This window comes from Cottoperca gobio, chromosome 3 (assembly GCF_900634415.1).
Source record: "Cottoperca gobio chromosome 3, fCotGob3.1, whole genome shotgun sequence".
Classification (NCBI taxonomy): Eukaryota; Metazoa; Chordata; class Actinopteri; order Perciformes; family Bovichtidae; genus Cottoperca; species Cottoperca gobio.
This window is the reverse complement of record NC_041357.1, coordinates 22,544,318-22,563,444: the sequence shown is the minus strand read 5'-3', so window position 1 is coordinate 22,563,444 and position 19,127 is coordinate 22,544,318. Positions and strand designations below refer to the sequence as shown.

The 19,127-nt window shown below is 39.1% G+C and overlaps 1 protein-coding gene across 1 annotated transcript in view; it reads left to right on the top strand.

Moving 5' to 3' along the window:
- The window catches only part of spon1a (spondin 1a), a 66,321-nt gene that overhangs the window by 35,407 nt on the left and 11,787 nt on the right, over positions 1 to 19,127 (top strand). Inside the window, exons 7-8 of the mRNA XM_029428745.1 lie at positions 10,473 to 10,537; positions 16,741 to 16,942. Coding sequence (XP_029284605.1) covers positions 10,473 to 10,537; positions 16,741 to 16,942 — 267 coding nt within the window. The remainder of the gene's footprint in view (positions 1 to 10,472; positions 10,538 to 16,740; positions 16,943 to 19,127) is intronic.

Below are 19,127 nucleotides of genomic sequence, written 5' to 3'. Positions count from 1 at the left end.
CACCAGTTTTGAATAATTTTGTGGTACAACATGGATTTGGATGGATGTTATGTTCATCTTAATGTCTGGGGGGGGGTTACACTTATTTTGAGGCCTGCCATCTTCAAAAAACTAACTAACTTCTGAAATGTGCATGTAAGTGACTGCATTACTCAATACTTGTGATCTGTATGCCCACCTGCCTCTTCTCATGTTCAAACGATTTCTGCCTGCAGGCTTTAAGACGGATCAGTGCCGTGTTTTCTCTCACCGTTGGTAAATAAAACTAATTATGCTCTTTACCTAATTATTTTCTGCTCTAACAGGTACATACTCCTCGCTGGGGACGTCGGCTTTATCATCATCATCTCGGGCTTTTATATAGGAATAGAAAAATGAGGCGTGATGGTGTAATTCAGAATGACACTCGAGAGTTTTTCCAGAGGGTCAAAACTGCTTTCATGTACTTCCAATAATCATACTAGACTTGTGGCACTAATGACTCTCTAAGAAGACAAAAGCATGAAAGAAAACTGTCATCTTTCGCTGCCTAAGGAACTCATTTGTTTAATAGTCCACTCTCTTCCTGTCTCTGTCGATGCCGTCTTATCTAAACTCGCAGCGTCCCTCGCCGTCGCATCCAGAGATATTGGAAAAGTAAAGTGATCACATTATCACACTGTTGTTTGCTACAGCTGATGCAGAGAATATAGGCAAAACATATTTACACACGCTTATCAAAAAAGTGAGAAATCGCAAGATTTGCATTTACACAAATCCTCATGTGAATGTCTGCAATGATAATTGTTTGTGGGCATAAACCTCCCAGCTAAGCATGCATGTCAAACCAGAGGCAGAATAAAATGTGCTAGTATAATGGAAAGAATAAGCATTAACAATTACATTTCTTTTGAGGGGCTCTTTATTTGTCCTTGGACCGAGATGCAGCAACTAAACAAATTCATAACAAGCAAGCTAAAATATAATGAAACACAATCTGTGACAAATCCACATCTCCACAACCAAAGAATGATGCTTCTTTTAACACTTACAGCTGTGATATGTCAGAGTGTACTCCTCGTTTAGCATCATATTCTCTCTCTCAGTAGTCCCTGGACATTTACACGTGTTTATTCACAAAAGGGAGCTTTCTAGTGCACAACTTATCTGCTCAAACAACTGGGTGTTCACAGTTTTGCTCATTAGAAAGAGAAATAGGGGGACCAGTTATTTTTTACTCTGTGTGTATGGTTTTGATTGTTAGTACTGAGAAATGGTACTTTATTAGCACTAAGATATATATCATTATTGGTCAGTTTATGTCTGTATGTCAGTATTTTGCAGTCTTATTTTGTTGTTGAACTGTCAGCAATGCATGATGCTAACACATTGTGGTTGTCATGTCTTAATGATGTAAACATGTAGAGGTTAAACAGGTGTCTGGTTTGATGTTTGATCATCAAGCTACTGCACCAATTATCAATAATTATTGTGATGTTTTTAAGTTTTTACAAACATAAAAATAGAATGTTTATAAACCAATAAATATTCATATGCTCCTACAGTGCCAAATAGTGAAGTTGTAATTGCAGAGGATATTTCGAACTCTGCTTATTGCTTCACCTTGCAAATATGGTTGATATGAGCCTATTGACCTGAAAGCAAACATCAACCTTCTTCTTCATCTGCTGTAATAATTGACAGAACACAAAGTGCTTTGCGTCGGTGTCAGTACCGCTCTCTCACACACACACACCACACGCACACGCACATGCACATGCACATGCACATGCACATGCACATGCACACACGCACACACACACACACACACACACACACACACACACACACACACGTGCGTAAACATAAGCATGCACAGATGTTCAGAATCCCTTACAGTGTATGACCAGGTTGGCATTTGAAAGCCAATTAATGCATGAGCAGGCATGTAATCACACCACCCTGTCAATAAAAGGCTCAGTTCAACATGCACACAGACACAAATCCCACAGATGGAAATGCATTCGCACACATTGCTTAAAATGCAAACAGACAATAATACATCCCCTTAAATTCAAAGCTTTTATTTCCCACCTGCACCAGAGACGATGCAACACACCTGTTTCTGAGTTTATTTTCGGTGGTCTAGGTTCTGAAATGTGGCGCCAGAGGGATGAACCCAACAGCATTGCATTTACAAGCAATCACAATAATGTGTACTATATCTTTGTACCAATTGGGAAAGTATTTCAAGTAATCCACACTTTGAAACTTTAATTTCATGCAGATTGTCTTATATATGTCACAGAGAACTTCCAACTTAACATCTCAACAAGATCAGCTACTCATAAGTAAATCAAGCAGGAGGAAATACTGCCAGAGCCGGACCAAAGGGTCATAGATGGAACTCGCCGAAATAGTGTAATTAATTGCACTGAAATGTGATAAATCCTACGTCCTTCCTGACTCATAACTGTGAAGCACGGTATTCCCTGAGAAGCACAGCAGCCGTGTAATGGAAGAAAAGGAAAGGAGGTTTTTAAGGTTTTCTGTGCCAATGAGAGAACCGTGCACTACTCAGCTGTTATCTCGCTGAGGCAGTATTTAAAGACTACACCCTGAGCCCGCCTTGAGCCAATTTCATGGCTGATCTCCTCAGTGTGAGGGAATACGACGGGGCAATTCTATCCCCAGCAGGATAGACTCGGTCTCGGGGGTTCAGAGGCCTCTGACAATGGGCTCACTTCCAGCACATAGTCTCTCTCTTTAACAGATCAAGAGCAAAATCAAAAACAAATTAACCAGAGGCCTAATTTTTCATAATACACCGGTAATAGATTTAAATATCTATCACTGATCATACTTTAGAACCACATATTAATTACTGAACTGCAGTCTTATAGCAAACACATTCTTTCAGAGTGGTTGGTGTGTGAATGACACTGTCTTTCGATGAATTGTAACTCTGGTAAGTTATACAATTAACATTCAATATTTTCAACTAGACAAATCAAACCTAAAACTGAAGAGTCTTGGAGTTGGTTCTGTGATTTTCTGTCCATGTCGGTACAAAGCTGCAGAGTTTTCCTGTGTTTTCAGATCAGTCTGATCAGCTGCAGCATCCAATCACTATAACATTTCCAATAAAGGGAAGTTTCAGCCCGGTGAAAGACCTCTGCGAAGGTCTCATGCATCCTGGATCCCTCCTCGCTCCACGGAGCAGAAATAAGAGCGTTGGCTTCATGATGGTGGACTGGAATGATTTGTTTAGGTTAATTAAGCAGGAGCGAGGAAGGATCATATAAGAGAATTGAAATGTACCCATGTTTGCATATAATTGATCTTTGAATGGTTGAATCAAACCGATTCATTGAAATGATATGAAACAGAACTTTTGCAGATATTTTAAGTATCAGTATAAAGCACTGTTGAGTTATACATTTAGAAAATGTGAATAGAAGAGCAAGAGCTGAAGACCTCTGATGTGGCACCGACACACGTTGCTCGTCTAATTACGCCAAATTCAAATTCATCAGTAATATGAATTACTTTTACTTTGTTTTTATAGAAAAGTCAGATTTTATAACCGCTGCGTAATAATTCATCGTGGTACAGTCATCTGCCACATGATGTTCAATTTGGGTTATCCATAATTAAACATAATGGTATTTAAATTTGCTGCCACACAATACCCAGTGTCTTATGGATAAAAAAGAAAACGTAAATTACTTGCCTGACGTTGATAAATGTGCTCTAGCTTCGCCGGACTATGGCGACATGAATTACTTGGAGCAGATGTCGTGTTAATGTATATAGCATTTTAATAAGTCACACTCGGTACTGTGTTTGTCCAGCTGGGCAGATCAAATCAAATTCATTTATAGAGCCCAATATCACAAATTACACATTTGTCTCGGGCTTTACAGACTGTACAGGTTACGACTCCCTCTGTCCTTAGACCCTCGTACCGCACAAGGGAAAACTCCCTAAAAGAAACCCCATAATTAAAGGGGGAAAATGGAAAAATGGAAGAAACCTCAAGGAACCTCAACTGAGGAGGGATCCTTCTCCCAGGACGGACAGACCTGCAACAGATGTTGTGTATATTATACTAAGTTCCTGGAACCATGTTCCTGCCTTCAAATGCAACACGACTGCCTCTGTAAAGAACGCAATTTGTTATATTTAGCGTTATTCTTAAACATTATATTTTTGCTTGAATAATTAGTTTTCTTAAATATTTCTTCGCACATAAGGGCCACCATACTTTTTTTCTATACTCAGACATGTCCGGCTGCTGTGCTCTGACAGTGATTAATGACAAAGTTAATGTGATCCACAACACGATGCATCAATACAATTTGATTGATTACAAAAACAGATTTGCATTTCTTTTTGGAAAATGTTTAGTGCAATTGCAAGAGTGATGGTGATTCGTAGTGGAATAACAAAAACAAATGTCAAAGGTAACATCTGGAGTGCTCAGAGGAAAACAAAACGCAAAAAGAGAGAAAGATCAACTGTAATGCATCAGTATTCATTTATTCAGTGAACTTTGTGATGCTGCGCAAGTAATGAAAGCACACGGGCGGCACAAGTTTTAAAGGAGCTGGAAGAAGATTGATGGGACTCTGTGTCATGAAACTTAGTCGGCCTAAAGAATATTATTAATCGGTAATTCAATTAAAAAGGAGAAAAACAGTCGAATGTAAACTTGATATGTGAAAGCAGTGTGTGGGTTTATTAGTAACTAATGACCGGCCGTACTAAAGCATATCATTTGAAAACGCACTTCTTGAGCCCATCCTAATGAGTTCCTGAGAGGTTGTCCCTTAGCTGCCACCCTGCACGATGCAACAGCATTATAGATTTGCTCTTTCTCAATATTAAATTAGTAGAAGGAAATGACAAGCTCTCTGAAAAGCTACTGTGTGTGCTAGGCAGGAGAAGCAAGGGACAGGTTACATTGCTAATAGGGTTCAGTTTTAGACATCCCTGTCATTAGTGGAATCGCACTCCATTTGAGCAGCAGAAGGTCTACCTACTAATCTTTGAAATTCTATCCCTCTCTGTCTGCCTTTGACATAAAGTGGAGAGTGGATTTAGAAATAATTCTGCCAGAGGGAAGACTTTAATTAGTGGTGTAAGATGTCCAATTAACAGCGAATCAAAAAAAGATCCTTCAGTTACTGTTCTGAAAATAGAAAAAGTATGGTGGCCCTTATGTGCAACAAATGCATTTAAGAAAACAAATCAATTAAGCAGAAATGTAATATGCAAGTAAAAGGCTAAATATTAATCACACTTCAGAACAACTTAACATGTTATCCACATTTTATTCTTTACAGAAGCAGTCGTGTTGCATTAGCAGGCAGGGACATGGTTCCGGGAACTTATTAAAATATTCTTCACCTTCTTTTGTGGGTTTGAAATGAAGAAAAGATGAGACCTGCAATCTTTTGCAATGGCACCTCTTGTAGTTCTTTTTTTTTTTCGCAGCATGAGAAACCATAACAAGTGCACTGGACAAGAAAACAAGTTGTCTTCCACCATAAGAAAAAAAGTCAGAAGGTTCTGTACTTTGAAGCCGATAATTTTACAAACGTTTGTAATTTGTTCTTTGTCACTCTTTGACAAACAGGCAGCAAGTTTCTTCTCTCTTTATCTTTTGCATAATGGTTTAACTGATTGAATAGATGCAAGCGCTGTCATACTGTTAATTGAGAAATGCATTCAGAGTGTTGGGATTCTGTGCCAAGGTAATGATCTGTTGCATATCTTGTCATTAAGCCAATAACCGTCTGTGCTACCAGTCATTAGACCCCACAGCAAAGTTGTGTGAAGTGGTACAAGTGAGTATTATTTATACGTCCTTCTAATGGAAGGACACGTCGGATTTATTGCTGCTTTCAATCTTGAGTCCAAAAGCAGAACGGTTTACAAATGCATGAGAGATAAAAGCACAGCTGAATATTAGTAATGTGCTTGTGAAAGATACAAATTCAAACCTTTATGCAACATAGGCCGCTGAACCTCAGCTTTTAGCAAAGGTTTGTGCAGAAATTACAAAATCATAAGCTGTAGCCATGTGTAATGAGTGGAGGCATTCAAAGTGTTTTTGTACCTGCTTTGCATATGTTTACTATTATAATTTAATTGTTCTTAATATATCCGTATAATATTGTTGCTGGTGATGTGAACACTTAACTTTGATGATTTTTAGTGTTTCAAAAATGTTTTAAGAATGATATGGCCCTTCGTAGACTAGAAGCACAACAGTTTAAAGGTTTATGAAGTCAGTGCAATGCAAACCCATCGGTGGCAAACATGACTTTTGAAAAGCTATTTCAAACTCCTAGAACTCCTGTCACCATATCAGTAATCAAGTGGGAGCTCTGACCATATGTTGATAAAAGTTCAGGGGGCACCAGAGCCATTAGAATTTCCTCGACTGGGGTCCACAGGTTTCCTCACCAATTTCATGGCAGTCTGTTGAGTTCCCAACGTACTATATCGGCCACAGGATGCATTAATTACGCAAACACAAAAAATATAATACATTTGTGTGACTAAATCTTTCACGTAAAACAGAAATGCAAAATTCCTATACATCAATTGTCTTCATTTTAGTCTGTCTTATGCTAATGTGAAAAACATAATTCTTTTTTTTTTTTATGGAGGAAATAACACAAAAAAACATCAGAAATGTCTTTTCTGCTAGAACAATGCCAAGAAAGATAAAGGAATGTCTGAGGATTTGTGTTACATAAAGAGCAATTCATATCCGTGTCAGAAGCAGTGCATTAGGGGGGGAAGCATCCCTGACTTGTTGGATTAATTGTCTAGCTGAAGTTTGCAAGTTCTGCTTTTGGTAATGAAGGACGCTACTTGATTGTGTAATGCTCTTGATTTGCATGAAACTTTAGCGACTAAGACGACAACTTTATTGATATAATTTGTGTGTTTTGTTTGTGCGACTGTAACATGTCGGCCTAATGTCGGCCTAATAATACGTGTTGATGCTGCAAATAAAGGTCACTGACAATATGAATCATAAGGAAATAAAAAAAAAGAATAGTTCTGTTCCGATGGGGCAGATGAGCCTCTGTTGGAGACACTGTGCTGACAAGTCTGCAATTAATTATAAAACTCATCCATTCCATCAAAATGTCTCGGGAGTTACTAAGTGATGGGTTTGTGGTAATTAGTAAGTAATGATGGGGAATATTAGATCACATCCTCTATATTGATCCTACAGAGACTTTTTACATTTGACTGAAGACTCAATTATGGCCGAAGGGAATGAGAGCCAACAGTCTACTGCAGATTCTACTCAGTACACAGTTTTGTACACGTGTGGGGGAAAGTTTAGCTCGACATGATGCGTTGGAAAATTGTGAGAATGTTTCAATAAGATAATTGATCTGTAAATATAATTCTCATGACTCAAGTCTATAAAGTAACAAAAGCCATATTCATGTAGCTAAACATTTTAAAAGGGAAAACTATAAACTAATATATTTGTAGACTTTGTAAGTCGTGTGTGCGCTCGTGTGTGTGTATTTAAATGTACATACCATACATATTACATGTACATCAAAATGCAAATTTAGTATTTTGTGTATAATCAGTTGTCAAACACACAAGACAAATGTCATTTGACAACTGATTATAATCTGAGTGATGTAGCTTGAGTTTAATATTCTGACACATGATGAGGAAAATGCTTATTCAGTATAGATGCAAACTACAAAATTCTACTTAAATGCGTGTTTTTAATTAGTTGTTCTGCTCTAGTTTGCAGTGTTCTTGCGGTATTTTCACGACCAGAGGTTTGCAGTGTGCCTGCTGATAACTTGTTAATTGGTTAAAAGCTGCCATTAACTACATCTAATCATATCAGCTCCTCTGATTGTTAAAAGCGGTGTTCTCCCCGGCATGATTTACTGACACTTTGGGGAAGGGGCCGAGTCCAGACTGTCGTCTCCTAAGAAGAAACACATATTCTTATCAGAGAGGTACAGAGTTGCACCACACACTGGTCTCCACTTTGATATTTTATAATCACTTTCATAGTGGAGAAATGCATTTTTTCCCTCACCTTCAAAGCAGTATCGTGCAAATGTTTCTCACTTTTACAATTCAACATTCCCATTGTATATATATATATATATATATATAGCCATTTAGCTAGTTATTTGTGGATGTTTAGGAGCAAAGTAGAGAGAGAGACTGAGCAAACTGTGAAGTTGTTTCTGGGGTTGCAGGTGCAGAACATGAAATGTGTCCTTTTCAACAGTTATGAGTCGCATCTTGACAGTTCAATTTGTTCTGCAAATGGCTGCCAAGAGACTAAATTGTGGGTGAAGGTCTTTTTTGGCTCACTCACTGTCCTTGTCACCGTATCGGACGCTGCTGGTTGTGAGATATCTGTTTCTCTAAAGGTCTCGCAGCATTATTTGCTAGCTTTATTCTTCATCAGCCCTGTGATTCCAAGCTCCTTTCTTCTTTTTTTACCTTCAGCCAGGGAAATTGGATGGTGAATCCCTCTGTCCTAGATCACATTTAAGAGAGGTGGTCTGATACAAGTGAAATCCTCTTTCTCTATATTTACTTGAGGTAACTTGAGAATGTGCATTACTGTCACAGCTGTAGCGTATCTTCAAAAAAGATAAACATGTTTCTTTATGTAGCAGAACAAACCAAAACATTTTTGTATGGACTGCTTTTATATAGCGCTTTTTCCAATCTTTACAACTCAATGCTCTTTACAACACATGTCCGCATTCACACAGAGTCAGAGACTACTGGCTGCAGGGGCCGGGGATCAAACCTCCGACCTCCCGACCTGTGGACGACCACTCTACCTCCTGAGCCACAGCTGCCATTTAAAGTATTGTTTTTACTGTTTGAGTTCAACCTGAACCAAAAGTAGCACCTTAACTTTTCTTTCTCGCACTTGTTGCTATTCATTTTATGTTTGCCAGTGCCTCTCTGAATATAATTTAATAGTGATAGAAATGTTTACTCGAAAGTGTAAAACTTCCCTAAGAATGCAATGCTGTGTCTGGTTGTAGAAACATGCAAAAAGCACGAAGATATAACATTTGAATCCTTAGCACCGCCACAGCACATCAGTAACACCCTTGAATCTGAAATAGGATTAGTCTGCTGTGCTTATTATCAGCCTGTCAGATTTGCTGCATTGCAATTCAATAACACAGAGCAAGAGATGAGTGTGCTGTCATTCTGCTTCCTGGAACAAACATTATTTTATTTTTGACCAAAGGAAATGGGGTTACTGACATCAGCGCAGCAACTTAGCACATTGTAAAAACACTTCCACACCTTTTTTTTAATTGAAAGCAGTGTTTTGCATAAAAAGTAAACAATTTTCATCTGTTTGGAACTCTGTGAAGCGAACGTTTGCGACCCTGTCTTCTTCGACTCTGCGGGCTTTTGACTGGAAGGTTGCAAGTTTGATCGATCTTTACACTGGCAGGATTCATTTTCACCATGATAGATCCTCTCATGTGTCCGTCCAATGCTTACTATACCTGCAGCTGAGGGTAAATACACTCTAATGTTCCGGATACTTATTGCCATGTGCACAAGAGGATGAGAATTGGGAGTAGTCTTTGACTGGATCGTGACATATATTTTAAGAGGGTGGTGATGCTGTAAACCCGCCCCGTCCCCCCGTCTAAACACTAGTGGTGGTGATGAGATGAAAAGAAGGCTGAAGATCTGGGTTTGATGAGGAGTGGTTTTCTGATGAGCTAAACCTGGATACTTGTTATGATTACTGGAGGTGAACGGGGTGGAAGAGGACGATCTATCAACGAGAGAAAAATAGATTTAAAGTTTCAATCACATCAACGAGAGGAAACCGGACATCAAGAACATATGTAACACGTTTGAAATATTTTCCTTACATCTTCTACTAAACCAACTAAATGACAAAATACAAATTCAGTGCACATTCGCAGCATTCAGACAGACACATGCACACACGCGCACACACACACACACACACACACACACACACACACACACACACACACACACACACACACACACAGAGGGAGTGTGACTTCCTTGTCTGTGCGGATATCTTTACTTGTACTATAATGTCGCAGTAAATAGCTGCCATATTGATGTTTTGAATGTCGTATAATCTGTAACTTCAATCAGAAATTAAATCCTTTAATAACAAGAGGTGATGCTTGTGTGCACGACGTCTTTTGTCACTCCTCAGTGAATGCATGTTAAGCAGAGCCCAATCCAAAAGATTTGACATGTGGAAAAGTGTAATCGTCTAACCACACAAAGCAACACTGACCATAATGAATAATAAAGTGTGGAAAGTCTTCTATTGATCCTTCTTTTTAATCATTTACCTGTGAAGTGTGAAGGTTCAAGAGTGAAGTGTGGATCATATCAGGGGACTGAGATTCAGTTTGTGTGTCTTTGTGTCTGTCTCTCTCCTGTAGGGCGATGACGTCCTGACAGTCATCAAAATGAAAGCACAGTGGCCAGCCTGGCAACCACTAAATGTGTAAGTAATATATTCTAACTATTATAATGTTCACGTCACATCTGCTACTTACTGTGCTGCTGGTTTAATCAAAATTGAATACAAATTGCAAATCATCTACATTTCTTTTGACTATTATACAACGTTTCCAGGCACCAAGTGGTTTTCAATCATTTGAATTTAATTGAGACTATAAAGTCATCTTGTAGACACTTAAAACCTGCGAGAGATCTGTCACAGGAAGCCATCACCGGTTCCAAGATCTTCCTCTGTTGTCGTTAATCTTATTAAAGCTATAACATGGGTCTCAATATGCTGTCCATGATATTCAGGACCATAGAGACCTAATCACCTTACTGTAGGAAATTAAACATCTGGTGTATTCCCCCGGCTGATGAATAGTATATATTGTATTATGAATGTATAATAATGTATGAAGTTTTTATTGTGTCATGCATACATACATACATATTCCCAACCTATATAAGCTTACAGTACAAGACACAATACATTCATATGAGCCACATCAGAGTGCTCCATATTTAATTTCCTAACAATATTACAAAAAAATCCAAAAATATAGATCTACATCTTTCAAATCTTTAAACCTTCATAAAAATTGATCCACCTGCAAAAACATTCACTATTTTCTCCTCTAGAAATCTGAATAAATACTAATTCAATAATCCATCTTGCCTCCTTTTTCAGGCTTTTGAGACAAAGCTAGCAAAGTGAAACACATTAAATTAGACTCCCCTCTCTTTAATCATCGTACATTGGACAGTATCAAAGTAAATAGGATTCAAGGTTCGAGGTTATCTTTATTGTCCCTCTAAGGTACATGCCAGGGTTCATAAAAAAGACAGTATAACATCATCAACACAATAAATGACAGAGCTAGAGCAGGAGTTAGAAAGGTACTAACTCCATCGTTAGTCGTTAGTACCTTGGAGGTAAGACGGCTAAATGGAAAACAAGTATTACATTGGTGAGCAGGACTTGCAGTATACATCATGACTGATGGATGGAGTAAGAAGTCATGCTCTGTTTTTGTAGTTCTGTCTCTTAAGTCAAAAACATTATGTAACTCTTACATTATATAAAGTCAAAACAGGATTACTAAATAGATTTTTTAGAAAAGGAGTTGTTGATTCACAGTTGACCAATCTGGGATTACAGTGTCCTCTCCTTCAACCGCCAGCTTTACTTGTCATTTTGAAGTTCCTCACCCCTGCTGTGATTTTGTAATACGCTTTAATCACTCTTGAGCCCGTAGCGTCTGTTATGAGTGCATGGTATATAAGCGGCTATTTTAATTTGACAAAAGTGCTCGACATGTTTGAGGAAATATAGGCCACTGTGATGGATTATCTTAATCAATTTTCAAGTCATACTACATTCAAATGACCGCAAGATAAGAAATCCTTCTAAAAACTTTAACTTGAATCCACACTTTGTAGTTAATGAGCCAAGATATTATCAACCACTGGTAAACCACTAAATCAAAATGAATTCACATACACGTTCTCAAGGTGTTAAGGCTTACGGTGGCACAACATACAGTAAAAAGTTAGTTAAAGTTGCTGATCAGTGAAATGCTGATGCCCTGAAACTGCCAGCCGCACCATGCTTACAGTGTTTATGCTCATTTACTCCTAAATTCACAAGAGCTATTTAATGTCTTATTCATGAGAAAAACAAGAAGCTTGTTGGCTCAGCTGGCTGTGTAAAAACTTCAGTGGTAAAGGCCTTTGCGGTGCTGTTTCCTGAACCACAGGGCTTCAGCGAGGGCCGTGACTTCAGTCTCCAAAGAACATAGATATAGAAGCCATGATATCCACTAATTAGCTTACTGTGTGCTGTGCAGGCAACCAATTAATTGTTTCACACAGTGATTGTGTACGGCACATCAGATCGTTTACGTCGGTTTCAAGCGAGAAAAGGAAAATAAGTTACGTCTTAATAACTACATGGAAGTGTCCTCACCATGGTGGTAGGTTAAAGACGGTCTAACCAACTGGGAGACAGTCCTTGTTAAGTGTTAAAAATAACTCTTCATTCGCCTGACACATGTGCTGCATGAAAAATGAATAGATGCATATTTATGTCAGCGTGTTCCATAGAGTCCCAGTTCCAGTAATACATGGTGAATGTCAATATAAAGAGGGATTTCTGCTGTCATTTAACACAAAGCATTTCTCTCAATTAGAGTTTAGATCTCCTCGTCCCAGTCCAGTTGTTTTAAAAGGATGGTTGTCAGTTAAAGCTTCCAACGTTCCTTGCTTTGACAAAAGTGAGCATGACAAATAGGAAGAGAAATAAACAGAAAGAGAGAGAAAGGAAAACTGCAATAAAGAATAAGATTCAATAAAGCTTTGTTAAAGATTGTGTTTAAATTACAGTAGTAGTGCTTATGTTTTAAGTCAGTGCCTCCTCTCTTAAACCAGCTGAATTTGGCTGAAAAGAGCAAAAATGATTGCAGGATCAAAAAGAGAAGGGGAGTAGAGGTGGGGTGATGAGAAAAGAGTTTTACAGCAGTCTGTCTTCAGCAGCGGCTCTCCTGAGACCAGACGTCTCCGGGACACCAGGCGTTCGATAAATAAATCAAACCCATTCAAATAGTTTATGTCAGTAATTAAACAATACAATGTGATAAAACAATAGAATGAAAAGCTTGTGAGGTTCTAAGAAAGCAAATAATATGTTCTTGACTTGTTAGTTCTTTCACTGCCATCACTTTACAAGTATTGTTAACTGACTCTGGATGGAATAAATATTCACTTTTTCAAAATGTAAAGGCGGCTTTTCTCTTGTATTTATTAATCAGTAATCAGAATCAGAAATCCTTTATTAGTCCCACATCGGGGATCTTTTATTTAGAACAAGAAAGTAAAGTGGCGAGTACACAATAATTAAATAGAATACAATAGAGTAAAAGTAGTATAAGTACAATATATTTTCCATCTGATCTTAGTCGGCCCATGCAAAGTGTTGTTAAGTGATTATAAAATAGGCGCCCAATACATGTCACAAGTCATCATGGCTTCCTGACCTCATAGGTGTCTTTGGTGTCTATCCTCAAACAAACTCACACATGTGCTGTTGACTGTGTGGTTGGAACAAGTGATGCTGTGATACACGTCAACGTCCCTGCGGACCTACACAGAGAAGGGGGTTATGGGTAACAGTAGATTGAAGAGGCTTGCAGAGGAGCCGACGTGCACACCTCAGTAAATCCCAACATCTAGAGAGACAATTGTCCTGTAATACGACATTGAATATTAGCAAGTAATGTTGTTAACATTTGAAAGATTAGGAAGAGTAGGAAATGGTCTTGTACCGTAAAAGTAAAAAAAACAACATATACCAAATCTGAAAATGGACTATATTATATATCACTACTAACTTTAACAAACATTGGAGCATCAGTCTTAGTATGTGCAGTAACTGCCTCAGCTCCCTCCAAGCTGCAGTCATATTGACAAAAAACATGGTGTGTTCTGATGGCTGTCTGATCCTCGTCATGCCTCGGGAGATGAGGCAGAGACTGATGTCGATTAATGTCCATGTCTAAGTTATGGCATGGAGTTGCTTTTGCAGAAAGTAGGGATGGAAATTGTATTCAGAACTTGACATTTAAATGTTATTTATGTCACTGACTGCCTACACAGACAAATACTTAGATTACATCAGTAGGCAGGCGGTGAGATTGCAGGTTTGCACTAATAATGCTGCTGTAGCTTCGGTATAAGATCAGGCTACTGCGACTGAAACACATGGCAGGTCTGTCAAATGCCACACAGCGTTGGTTTACCTAAGCAACCAATTTGAATTCACCAAACTAGTGTTTTCAACATTGTCTAGTATGACACCTGACATTTGAAGTTAATTGAAAAACTTCCTGAGGACAGTCTATTCAACAAAAAGGTCTTTAAACCCCAAATTGAAATTGTTAGTATGAAATCCTTTATAATGGAATTACTTGGTGTTTTTGAAGCCACATAGTTTCTTGTAGATACAATAGATAATTCTCTAGTCCTTACAAAAAATAATGATGAAAAATTCCCTCTGACTCTCTTTGTGTCCTCCCACTATCCACCAAATCACTTCATACTGGTTTGAAATGGTTGCCTGGATGACGGCTACAGTATCAGCTGGCTCCTTGTCGTTTCCCCACTCCCGCTCTCTCTTGTCACGTGTCGTTCTAATAATCACAGGACTGCTTTGGTGTTCTGCGGGTTTCATTTCATCGGGAGCTAAAAAAAAAAGTGAGGTTGTCAATGGTGTGAAATAAGGAGCTTTTTGAAGACAAGACTAAAGCTGTTAATGAGCTTCTTTCTTTCTGTTACTCTCAGAGACACTTTGGAGGTTGATAGCAATTGTGTATGTGTGTGTGTGTGTATAGTGCGGTATATCCTCTCTTCTACTAGTCACCGTGCAACCAAATATCTTTGCATAATAAAAACATGCACAAAGTAATATTTCCCGGTTGTCTAAATGCCCCAGATTTCCACAAAATAGTTCAATTGAATGATTAAACAATTTTGTCAAATTGTTTTACATGTTGACCCTTTAAATAAATTCCACAGTCAGTTAACTTATTTAACGTAAACTGGTAACATTAGCTACTAAGCCAATACCAAGATCCAATAAAGTAGCAACATCATGACATTCATTTCAACACGTCTCAGAAAAATATGCATACGTTAATAAACAGAAACATTTTGGAACAAGAGCATTTCACTGGGGTTATCTCTCTGTAGGGGGATTAATCCCTTCTTCATTTGTCTCTCCTTTTCTGTCTTTGTACCTTTTTGTTGAGCCCAAGTATCTGTCTGAGATAAGCCTCAGACTTGCAGTTCCTCACTGAGCAGAGGTCCGGGAGGATCCAGTCAAGTTGTGCGTTCCCATGGGGATATGGGCTATTTCACACCCTCAGAGTGTAGAGTGGGCAAGGGCAGGACCGAGTAAGTCAAATGGATTTATATGCTCATGATGACAAGTGAAAAATAATCACTGTAGAATTGTCTATGTTACAACAAGAACTTTTCTACTTATAATTAATCTTGCATTGGCTGGCACAATTCTTAATTAGTTTAGCTGTCAATCATCGGTCAAGACAGATGGCCAAAGGGGTGGGTGGGTGGGTGGAGGAGGAGGGAATTTAAAATCCTTCATCACAAACCCGTTTGCCATCAATTTTTCTATGAACTGACACTCGCATCTCCGTTCTCCATATGCGTGCACATCAACACTTTGCTCTCTGTAAGGATCTGTAAGGTTTTGGATAGGACTGTATATGATTTTGATTATATAAATGTAATTTGCGGTGCTGTTAGAATGCTGCTAGATTGCCCTGTTAATACAGGTGCGAGCCTCCCTTTGTGTGCAGGCCGCAAAGAAACCAGTCTTTTTGCTCCAAATATGGATTGAAGCAGAACATTTTGTTAGATAAAAACATTTTGTGAATTGTGGAGATAAAAAAAATCTATCTTTTTTTCATTAAATGTTTACTCTTGGACGACTGAGGGCCGGGTCGCTCGCTGTCTGTGTGTGTGTTTGAGAGAGACAGAGTGACAAAGAGAGGGGAAGAGAGGGTAGAGGGTGAAAGGTAGACTATTGCACGCAATGTTTCTGTAAGTTATTAAGAAGAAGAATTTGAATGTCAACGTCATGAATGAAAATTCTAACTATTCGGTACAGCCCTAGCATATGATAAAGATAAAGGATAGATAGATGGATGGATGGATGGATGGATGGATGAAATAAAATTAATAGATAAAGGCTGTTATAAATACAAAAATACACTGCAACATTGACCACTGTTTTTGTTTTTTGATCGTAATATTTAAACAGAACATGATGCTGTGATCTTGCTACACAGACTTTTACAGGGAGCCGTTAATGTGTAAATATTTCAAAGGAAATGTTCACTCTTTTATAAATGTTTATTCATGTAACTTTAACAGTATTGCTTGCAGAAAGCTTAAATGTTATATTATTTCAGATGCTGAGCCACGTTGAGTAACCTCCATGGGTCTAACTTCATTAAGTTTGCTTTTGTTCAGGCTGGACGTCTCATTTAAGGTGGAGCAGGTGCAGCCTCAGGTCTTCTGACGGACACACCTTTGTGTTGGGATGCAGCTAACGTCTCTTTATCTCCTTTACTCACACTTACAAACTGCTTTGACTCACACAGAGCTCATTATCACTCTCTTCCTCAGGCGAGCCGCCCCTTCAGCTGAATTCTCAGTGGACCGGAGCCGTCACCTCATGTCCTTCATGACCATGTTGGGACCCAGTCCAGACTGGAATGTGGGTCTGTCTGCCGAGGACTTGTGTACCAAGGAGTGTGGCTGGGTCCAAAAGGTTGTGCAGGACCTGATCCCCTGGGATGCAGGCACTGACAGTGGGGTGACATATGAGGTCAGTGAGAAGATTGAAACCTTTATATTTTAATTACAAAAATGTTTCCCCATTGTGTTAAGTACCGGGAAGCCTTTTTGACATTATCCTGGATTCATCCTTTCTTTTTCGATCACAACATCATTTCTGTCAAATGGATGTTGTATTTGTTGTTTATCCTGTACACACAACACCTATTGCACACTTAGAGACCTTGACACTGCCTTAGTACAGACTTATTGAAATGTTTGACACTGAAATGTTTTGTGAAACATCCTTTTTTTAATTTTAAAATTCATCAATATTTTAAATAAAAACTACGGGGATGAAGGAACTCTCTATCATCATCATACAACAATGACAACAGTGTGTCTCTGAATGTTTGACTCAACTCAGGTTACAATCCAACAGCAATCACAGTCTTCTGCAAGCTGCTATTGCCTCCACCTTTTACCCTCTGGATAACCTTACACCTCACTCTCATCACCAGCTGAGTCTTCCATTCACACTTGCGTTTTGACCTTGTCATCACGCCAACCCTTTCCTCTTCATCGGCCTGTCTGCTCACATTCACAATCACTTCCTCTCTCACCTCCTCACATACTTCCCGTCTGCAACGACTCAAGTGTCATCACCCGTTCAATTTTCCTTTAACAGCCTTGAACGTCTTCTCCAGACCGCCCTCACCCCGAGGTGCTGCCTGCTGCGTGCTCGGTGTCTCTAGTCAGCACTCGCAGATTAGGCTGTTCGTGTGCATGTTTGACCAAACTCTATGACGACATGTGTGAAACTTTTGGCTAAGCTCACAGATGAACCCACTGAACTGTGCTCGCTCGCTTGTTTTAGCCTCAGGAATAATTTCACTCTTCCCCTTTGTCTTCCTCTCGCCCTTCTCTGTTTCTCTCTCTTATACACACACACACGCACACACACACACACACACACGCACATACTCCTTTGTGCACGCCGCCTGTTCTTGCTTACAGACCCTTTGTGGCTCACACTGACTTAATCAAACTGTACTGTAAGAGCAAGTCAGACATATTCAGGAACTTTCAGTTAGTATTCTTTTTAACTCTGACTGCTATGACCAGACTGACTATGTCCGCTGTTAGGAGACTGCAAGGAACATCATTTGAATTGTATACAGCAGATGTTTTCGTGCGCCTCTCTCTCAAGGAAGAGACGTAAAACAAAGATATCGTGAGGTGAGAGGGACAGGTGTTTTGAAAAACTACAGGAAGTGAGTTATGACCAGTTGCATTGGTCATTTTAGGTCAGCAGTTGGAGCTGCAGCAGTGGCTGGAACACACAGTTCATAAAGGCAGTTTCTTTAAAACACTTGAGATGCGTTTTCTGAATTAGCGTCATAAAACAGTCAAATCTGAACACACAGACATGTTACACATCATTAATCTGGGCTATCATTATCCCTGATGTCAGGAATAAATGATCATAAATCTACAAAAAGACGCTTCATATAACTCCAGAACCTGCCTCAGAATCATCACGTTCTTTAAGTTTTCTTTCGGATCAGAGTAATCCAGGGATAGTTGTCTACTCTGTAACACTTGGTGTACAGTAATCTGAATCTGAGGAATCCACTTGTATGCTCTTTTTGTCCAAATACATGATTTTCAAAAAAGATGTTAAATGCCAACATATCAAATATTGCCATATCTTTGTTTAAATGACAATTTGTACTATTTATTAATCTGAGAATAACGACACAGGTATCATTGTTACACTTTTTAGAAAGAGCAATGAAAGAAACTATCTATCCAAAAAGACATTGTGCAGCAGGGGATAGTGGAACAGAGGCTATTCTGGAAGTGGGCTGGGACTCTGGCTCTCTGTTACAAAATTGTTAAAGGCACAGGCCTGTAACAGACTAATGAGATCCATTCTCTGTGCCATTACTTTTACTGTATCTTTTAATTAGTGGCCACTCATTACCCTTCCCTCCCTATTTCCCTCCCTCTCTCTCTCTCTCTCTCTCTCTCTCTCTCTCTCTCTCTCTCTCTCTCTCTCTCTAAAACACAAACAGAACTACTCTTTGCCTGTTTTTTTCCTTCTGTTTGGCCTCAGTGGGGGGTGAAGGATGAGCTGGTCGTCTGCCTGCCGTCAGCCTCTGGCGGTGGTGCTCCTATCAGCCCCATGCTGGCAGACCTTTACTGTTGACTAATAAGAGCATCTCCCATATACT